Below are 9,555 nucleotides of genomic sequence, written 5' to 3' on the forward strand. Positions count from 1 at the left end.
TTTTTTTTTTTTTTTTTTTTTTTTTTTTTTTTTTTTTTTGAGATGGAGTCTCTCTCTGTCCCCCTGGCTGGAGTGCAGTGGCACTATCTTGGCTCACTGCAAGCTCCACCTCCCGGGTTCCTGCCATTCTCCTGCCTCAGCCTCCCAAGTAGCTGGGACTACAGGTGCCCACCACTGCGCCCGGCTAATTTTCTGTATTTTTAGTAGAGACGGGGTTTCATCGTGGTCTCGATCTCCTGACCTTGTGATCCACCCGCCTCGGCCTCCCAAAGTGCTGGGATTACAGGCGTGAGCCACCGCGCCGGGCCCCACTGTTTTTTAGACATAATTATCTCCAGCCTCTGCTCGTTCAAATGAGAAACACAAATTCATATTGTGAAACCCTCTCCATTATTTTTAACATCTCTCAATAGTGTAATTTTCTCCATTCCCATAAAGCTCAACCACTTCTCAAAGTGCTGCTTGACTTCTTGTCTCCAGACTTTGAAACCTTCCTTGCATAGGACTGCCTCATAACCTTTCTAAAATCTAGTTAATTCACTTAATCAAGAATCTCCAGGCATCTACTCTAGCCTATTTGGTAAGGATTATTTACTAATCCTTCTCACTTCCTTTGCCTTTACTTCCTAGTATAATTCCTCCATCCTAATTAGAACTGTCTTCCTACACATCTCTGCTCCTTCACCCACATGGACATAACATTCTTAGTTCCAATGCTATGCCTAAAAACAGGGTGAACTCCCCTCCACCATCTGCACTACAGACTTAACCACACCCTTCATCATAAGTATTCTCTGACCTCATGCAGAACAAAGACTTTAGGATTAGCCTGTGAACCTGAGACTCAGAACAAAACCTATGTGTGGTTGAGACCTTTTCCTGATGACCAATTCACGTGTTCCAAAAAGATACAGAAATGAAGAAGGCAAGGTCCCTACCCCAGGGGACATAAAGCCTAAGACGGGAAATGAGACCCGAAAATAATCATGATACCAAAATAGAATAAAAGTGAAGGCCACAAGAAACCAGAAAAATCCAATGGGAAATATAGCTACACATTGGAATCACTGGAAAACATTTTAAAAAGTGGATGCTCAAGCCCCACGTATTAGTTCCAGTTTAAAGGTCTGGCGAGGGACCCAGGCACTGGTAAATTTTAAGTCTTCCCTGACACTACAAACATGTAAAGAGGATGGAGAACTCTTGTTGTAATAGGTAGAACTTAAAACTAAATCAATGATTTTCAGGTAGAAGTACTGGCATTACCTAAGGACCTTTTTCAATGTACATAAGACTATACTTTTTTGGCCCTAGTAATTAATGGGCTACACGAAGTACTCAGTAATCCAGTTGGGACACAAGCTGAATGGAAAAGTCACCTTATTTGATATTTTAAAATATATATAAAGCATTTTCAAATGAGTGATAAGTGATGCTAAACCTTTGCTAAATAATATTTATGGGAATGTCAATAATATGAGTATTCTAGGCTGGGCACAGTGGCTCATGCCTGTAATCCCAGCACTTTGGGAGGCCAAGGTGGGTAGATCATGAGGTCAGGAGATCGAGACCTTCCTGGCTAACATGGTGAAAACCTGTCTCTACTAAAAATACAAAAACAAAATTAGCCGGGCGTAGTGGCAGTCACTTGTAGTCCCAGCTACTCCGGAGGCTGAGGCAGGAGAATGGTGTGAACCTGGGAGTCGGAGCTTGCAGTGAGCAGAGATTGTGCCACTGCACTCCAGCGCTGGGTGACAGAGCGAGACTCCATCTCAAAAAAAAATAAATAAATAAATAAATAATAAAAAAAATAAAAAAATAAANGGATAAATGGTCAGAGCCTCCCTATCAGTCGCAAGTTGCAGCTGTCTGAAAACAACAGGACCCTCATTCTATTTAATGTCACAAAGGATACTGCAGGACCCTATGAATGTGAAATGAAGAACCCAGGGAGTTCCAGCCGCAGTGACCCAGTCACCCTGAATCTCATCTGTGAGTATCTTCTGTTCCTCTGTGAGCCAGGCTGCCATCCCAAATACACATGGCCAGAGTCCAGGCCTCTCAATCCCTCTCAGGTGCATGTACAGAGACCTTTACCCCTGGATATCAAAGCTGACCATGACTACTAAGAGTAGGCTTAGGCTTGATCAACAATGGGAGAGAAGAGGCCGCGCCTGTCATGGGAGAATCAGGGTCCACAGCTTACGATGGGAAAACAGGTGAATGTCTCAGGCTCCAGATCAGTGAACACAGCAGGGATTTGGCTGGGACTTCAGTGTTTTGACTTAGCTCACAGGGTCACTGTGGCTCTTCCACAGACCAGGCATTTCCCTTCCCTCTGACAACATCAGCTGTGACTTTATTCTCTTTGCTCCAGATGGCCTGGATGCCCCACGATTTCTTCTTCATACACCTATTAGCACACAGGGGAAGTCCCCAAGCTCTCCTGCCTCACAGACTCTCACCCACTGGCAGAGCATTCTTGGCTGATTGATGGGAAATTCCAGCAATCAGCAGAAGTGTTCTTTATCCCCAGATCACTAAAACATACAGGGGTCTATGTCTGTTTCATCCATAACTCAGCCGCTGGTGGGACAAATCTCATAATCAAAAGGATCGTAGTCCCTTGTAAGTGGATCCCTGGAGCACTGGCAATATGTTTTCCAGTGAAGTCTATCTGGCTATCAGGGAAGAGCCACCTGCCCTCTGCTAAGGGAGAGGGAAAATTAAAACCCAGGACAGGGAATATGTTTCTGCTTCAAAACCACCAGCTTTTGGTTGTCCCCTTGACTTTTCTAGATCATTCTTTAGACTATACACTAACAGTGAACAATCTGAAAAGAAATTAAGAAAAGAATTTCAATTCACATTAACATCAAAAGGAATAAAATATTTTGGAATAAGTTTAACCAAACAGGTCAAAGGGTTATACCCTGATTACTCCAAAACATTACTGAAAGAAATTAAAGACATCAACATATGGAAAGGCGTTTCATTTTCATGGATTGGAAAATCAATATTGTTAGGATGACAATACCACCCAAAGTGAGCTGCAGATTCAATGCAACCCCTACCAGAATCCCAGTAACATTTTTTTTGTAGAATTACAAAATCTGTATTAAATCTGACCTGACAGGCTCTTATTAATGATGGCCACAACAGAGTCACCGAGAAAAGATGCAACCATGAAAAGCTGGAAAGCTTTGATGACATAGAAAGTAGCAATCAGCCTCTCTCACATCTCAAAGCCTTCAAAATATACGAGTGCAGCATTGCCAGTATGGAACTGACCAAAACTAATTACCAAGCTAGAAACATGGTGAGAGAGAAAAAAAAAAGGGCAAGAATGTATTTGGCCTATCACCTCCCACTTTGGCGTACTAATCTGATGTTGAAAAGAAGTGCTCACTGGAGCATTTTAGATTTTGAATCCTTCAGATTTGGGATGCTAAACCAGTAAGTATATGACAAGTAGTTCAGAATCAAGAAATGTCAGAAATCCAAAACATTTTTTGTCCTAAGTCTTATGCATAAGAAATAATCTGTGTGAACTGTAGGCATCAAGCTGTACAGCAGATCTCTAGAACCTCCCCATCTGGCATAACTGAAACTGCACACACATGAACAACTTTTGATTCTCCCCACTCCCAGCTCCTGGCAACCAGCAGTCTATTCTCAGATTCACTCTAGAATTCACGTACATGAGGTCCCTAGAGTAGTCAAACCCATGGAATCAGAGAGTAGAGTGTCCAATGGAAGAAAATATTTGCAAAACTTCTCCCCAAATTTGTCTCATATACATCAAACACACATGGCCCACCAGGACCAGATTTCCAGCAGTTCATTCCCACCATTTCCACCAGTCAGTTCTGCATTTGCAAATGTCCACATGTATTTCTGGAAAGATCCACATAGTCCTCACCTGCCCTCTGCAGAAGGAGAGGAAACTTAAAGAACCCAGAACAGGGAACATGGTTCTGTTCCAAAGCCACCAGCTCTTGTCTGTCCCCTTCACTCTTTCTAGATCATTCCTTGCACTCTGCTCTATCTTTGGAGGTCACTGGCTCAAGTAAGTCATCATGAAACACCTGCAAAAAACTGCCCTGCCTTGTGCCTCCATGGCCTGATGACCGAACTGACCTCCAGGCTTGACTCTGTTCTCCCCTGTCTTATTTCTGCTGAAACATCCAGTCCCAGGCCAGGCTGCTCAGTATCTTCAGGGTTTCAGGACAATGGGAAGTCCCATTATTACTCATCTCTAGAATGTCCTTGGAAATGGAAGCTGCAGAGAAATCACATCTAGGGGGGCAAAGTAAGATGGAATTTGGAAGGGGCCCAGCAGTTGCACATTCCAGGTAAGGAACCCAAGGTGAGCCAGCCGGACAGCTGATTAGAGAGGGTCTGGGAGGTGTACCAGGGACTGTGGCTCCCACTGACGTGTCTGTCCATGACCCAACACTGCTGCTCAAATCACACTTGAGAAAGTCTGTGCTTCCCTAAGACAGAGCAGGCGGCCTCACAGTCTTCGAGCCTTTAGATCATCATGCATCTGTCTTGTGACACACGCACCAGCTATTGACTTTCAAGGACTCAGGTAGGCTGAGAGGTGGGAGATGCCAACTCTGATTAAAGGATGCCTGTGGAGGAATCAAAGGTGCCACACAGGACAAACTTCTCTCTGTTATCCACACAGCAGAGCTGCCCAAGCCCTACATCACCAGCAACAACTTCAACCCCATGGAGAATAAGAATGTTGTAGCCTTAACCTGTGAACCTAGGACTCAGGGCTACACCTACTTGTGGAGGGTAGATGGTCAGAGCCTCCCGGTCAGTCCCAGGCTAAAGCAACCCGGTAAAAACAGGATCCTCATTCTAGCCAATGTCACAAGAAATGACACAGGACCCTATGAATGTGAAATACGGGACCGAGTTGGTAGCATCTGCAGTGACCCAGTCACCCTGGATGTACTTTGTATCTTTGGTTCATTTGTGGGCCAGGCCACCAGCTAAAATCCAAACAACCAGAGGCCAGGCATCTCAGTCTCTCAGGTCCAAGTACAGACATTTTATTTCTGGACACCCGAGCTGGCCATGACTCCCTGCCCTGGGGAAACCTGGGTAGGCACAGCCTTAACCAAGAATATAAGGGGAAGGGCTGCTCTTGTCATGGGAGACTTGGGGTCTACAGCCTGTGATGGGAGAAACAGGTGAATACCTCAGGCCTTGTCTCAGTGAACACAGAAGGGTTTTGGCTGGGCTTTGAGGGTGTGTCTTGACTCAGGGGGACACTGTGTCCCTTTAAGAGACCAGCAGCATCCCCTTCCCTCGGACAACATCACCTGTGGCTTTATTCTCTTTACTCCAGATGGTCCACACGTCCCCAGGATTTTCTCTCCATTGACCTATTACCATTCAGGAAGAACCCTCTACTTGTCCTGCTTCGCGGACTCTAACCCACCGGCAGAGTATTGTTGGACGATTGATGGGAAGTTTCTGCAATCAGGACAAGAGCTCTCTATCCCCCGAATTACTACAGAGCATAGCGGGCTCTATGGTTGCTCTGCTCGTAACTCAGCCACTGGCAGGGAACGTTCCACATTCAAGAGGATCAAAGTCTTTGGTAAGTGGATCCCTGCATCATTGTCAACAGGGTTTTCGGTGGAGTCTATGTGGCTTTCAGAGAAGAGTCAGGAAAACATTTTCATTCCCAGCCTGTGTCCCATGGGCAGAAGCAAATCCTAAATTCTCCTCCTGAACCCTCCCAATTTGTCTCTACGGACTCTCTTCTCCTTGTTTTTCTGTTTTCTCATGGTTGACCTTGTGTTCAGCCTGAGAAAGGTTGGGAGGGGACTTTGTCAGCCCTGAGCCCTATGTGGTGGAAGAGGCTTCACAGAGGGACAAGAAGGAGGGTCCTCAAGGTCCAGTTCCTTCTCGCTGTCACTAACACATCCCTTTCTGCCACGTCTTTGTTTCCTTTTCCCTACTCCACGAGCCACAAGGGACATCTGAGGCTTTGAAACAAGCTCATATTTTTCCCCCAAATGAGAGGAGGAAGCCCCTTGGATGAGAGAGGAGCAGCTCAGACCGCTCCCTGCTCTGCTCCGGGCTTCTCTGGTGACTGGCCCTGCCTGACTCCACCCCGGGTGGGACCAGCATGTGTGGAGAAAGAGCCCTGGTGGCCTGTCCTGAATTCGGCAAAATCGAGCTGCCATTTGAAGTGAAGCCTAGTCTACAGGGAAATAAAAAGAGAGGGAGCCTCAGGGCAGACTCTTGAGCTGTGTCCTGGCTCTGAAGTCACCGGCTGTATGAGGCTGTGGGCACTGCATGTGGGACACAGCACAGAGGACAGTGAGTGATGCACACTTGGAGAAATAGGGAGATTCACCTCTGGGGCTCTGCATGGCAGGAAAGGGGCTATGCCAAAAAGTGTGTATTTATAGAGTGTAAGACTACCAGGACACTTTATATGTATCTAATATTGACTTATTAACTATTTCTAAGTGTGCAATTTAGTGTTGTGTAACCATCACACTATCCATTTCCAGAACTATTACCTTTTACCATATTAAACCTCTGTACCCAATAAACAGTAACTCTCACTGCTTCTCCCCCTATCCCTTAGCACCCACCATTCTACTTTCTGTATCTATGTAACTGGCTATTCTATCTTTTATAAGTGGAATTATAGAATAATTATCCTTTCATGTCTGGCTTATTTCAGTTAGCATAATGTCTTCAAGGTTCATCCACTTTGCACGATGTACTGGAATTTTATTCCTTGTTAAGATTAAATAGCATTTCGATGTATAGATATACCTCATTTGCCTACCCACTTATCTTTCAATGGACTTTTCTGTTGTTTCCATTTTTTGGCTATTGTGAGTAATGCTTCTCTGAACATCAATGTGCAAATATTTGTTCAAATTTCTTTCCATTGTATAGGCAGTATGTCCAGAAGTGGAATTGCTGGATCAAATGGTAATTTATTGTTTAATTTTTTGAGAAACAGCCACACCACTTTTACAGTGGCTATAACATTTCCCATTCCGATCAGCAACGCACTAGAGCTCCGATTTTTTCATCTATTTGAAAACACTTGTTGTTTTGTGTTGCTGTCATTGTTGTTTATCAAAGCCATCCTAAAGTGTGTGGGGTAGTGTCGCATTGTGGTTTTGATTTGCATATCTCTAAGTATTCATGATGCTGAGGAACTTTGCGTGGGCTTATTGGATATTTGCATATCTTCCTTGGAGAAAACTCTATTTTAATCCTTTGTTCATTTTTTAATTGGGTTTCTGGATGTTTGATGTTGTTGACTTGTAGTTTTCATGTATTCTGCAAATTAATTTCTTATCACACATAATTTGTAATTATTTTCTCATTTCATGGGTTGCCTTTTACTTTCTTGATAATGTTCTTCAATATATAAAAGATTTTGATTTTACGAAGTCCAATTTATCCATTTTATTTGTTGCCTATGCTTTTGTTGTTACAACCAAGAAATCATTGTGAAATCCAATATCCTGAAGCTTTTCTCCTATGTTTTCTTCTAAGAGTTGTATAGATTTTGCTCTTACATTTAGATCTTTGATCCATTGTGGGTTAATTTTGTATATGGTGTTAGGTAAAGGTTCCACTCATTCTTGCCCTTGAATATCCAGCTTTCCCAATATCATTTGGTGAGAACACTATCCTTTCCCCATTGAACGATCTTGGCACACTCGAAGAAAATCATTTGGCCATATATGCAAGTATTTCTTTCTGGGCTCTCTGTTCTATCTCATTAATTTCTATGTCCTCCTTTATGGCAGTACCACACTGTATTGGTTACTGGGGCTTTGTAGTAAATGCTGAAATCAGGAAGTGTGAGTCCTCCAGCCTCATTCTTCCTCTTCAAAGTTGTTTGTCTATTTAGAGTCATGAGATTTAATATAAATTTAACGACAGATTTTCTTTTACTGCAAAATGTCACTGAGATTCTGATAGGAATTGTATTGAATCTGCAGCTCACTTTGGGTGGCATTGTTCTCCTGACAATATTGAGTCTTCTAATTCATGAAAACAAAATGTCTTTCATTTTATTGATGTCATCATTAAGCAATATTTTATGGATTTCAGGTATAATCATTTCACCTCTTTGGTTAAACTTATTCCTATGTATTTTATTCTTTTGATATTAATACAAATTAAATTGTTTTCTTAATTTCCCTTTAGATTGTTCATGGTTAGTGTATTGAAATGCGACTGATGTTTGAATGTTGATTTTGTATTGTGCAACATTACTGAATTCATTTATTAATTCTAATAGGTTTGTTCCATCTTTAGGATTTTCTAGATATAAGTTCAAGTTATCTGCAAACAGAAATAATTTTACTCCTTTCTTCAAATTTGAATGTCTTTTTTAAAATTCTTGCCTAATTTTCTGATTAGACCTTTCAATACTACATTGAATAGAAGTGTCAAAAGCAGCATCCTTGTCTTGTTCCTGCTCATACAGGGAAAGCTTTCAGTCTTTCTCCATTGCGTATGATGTTAGCATTGGGTTTTCACATATTACCTTTATGTTGAGGTGATTTCCTTCCATTCTTAGTTAGAATGTTTTATTACAAAATTACTGAATTTCATCAAATGCTTTTATTGATTCAATTTTATTACTGATTATAGCTCTATTCATATTTTGTGTTTTCTAGGAATTTATTTCATCTAGGTTATCCAATTTATTGGATAAATTTATCCAATTTATTTCATCTAGGTTATCCAAAATTGTATGCAATTTTTTACAGTACTTTCATAATCATTATTTTATTAGAATTGGTAGTAATCACTGCATTTTCTTTTCCTTACTTCACTTTTTTTTTTTTTTTTTTAAGAGAGAGAGACAGGCTCTCACTTTTTGGCCAGCCCAGGCTGAAATACAGTGGTGTGATTATGGCTTACTGCAGCCTCAACCTCCTGGGCTCAAGCAATTCTCCTTCTTCAGCCTCCCAAGATACTAGGACTACAGATGCATGCCACCATGCCAAGCTGATTGGTTTTTAATTTTTTTTGTAGAGACAGGGTATCCCCGGGTTACCTATGCTGGTCCAAACACCTGGCCTCAAGAAATCCTCCCATTGTGACCTTCCAAAGTGCTAGGATTAAAATATGACCCACCATGCTCAGACTCCATTTTCATTTCTGATTTTAGTAATTTTAATCTTCTCTCTCTTTTCTTAGTCAGTCTAGTTAATGGTCGTCAATTTTGTTGATTTTACTTTGAAGAATCAACTTTGGTTTCATTAATTTACTCTATTCTTTTTCCATTCTCCGCTTTATTTTTATCCACTCTAATCCTTATTGTTTCCTTCATTCACTGTGCTTGGGTTTAGTTTGTCCTTCTTTCATACCCTGAAGTATGAGCGAGCTTGCTTCATACCATTCTTTTAAAGGTTTCATGCAGTCAGTGAAACAAGATGCCACACACAGACGAACCAATGTCAGCTGCTATATTACTACCCTCATCATTAGCCTTGAGGTCAAATAGTCCCAGAATGAAATCTCAGATCCACCTATTAC

General features: G+C 42.0%; 1 protein-coding gene across 1 annotated transcript in view; it reads left to right on the top strand.

Moving 5' to 3' along the window:
- Positions 1-5,742, top strand: part of LOC108538019 (pregnancy-specific beta-1-glycoprotein 8-like) — a 10,335-nt gene extending 4,593 nt beyond the window's left edge. The window contains exons 2-5 of the mRNA XM_017885827.1: positions 809-868; positions 1,826-1,992; positions 4,694-4,972; positions 5,366-5,742. Of these exons, the coding sequence (XP_017741316.1) occupies positions 809-868; positions 1,826-1,992; positions 4,694-4,972; positions 5,366-5,742 (883 nt within the window). The remainder of the gene's footprint in view (positions 1-808; positions 869-1,825; positions 1,993-4,693; positions 4,973-5,365) is intronic.
- Positions 5,743-9,555: the final 3,813 nt, after the last annotated feature.

The sequence above is a fragment of the Rhinopithecus bieti genome, unplaced genomic scaffold, assembly GCF_001698545.2.
Source record: "Rhinopithecus bieti isolate Rb0 unplaced genomic scaffold, ASM169854v2 scaffold_15643, whole genome shotgun sequence".
NCBI lineage: Eukaryota > Metazoa > Chordata > Mammalia > Primates > Cercopithecidae > Rhinopithecus > Rhinopithecus bieti.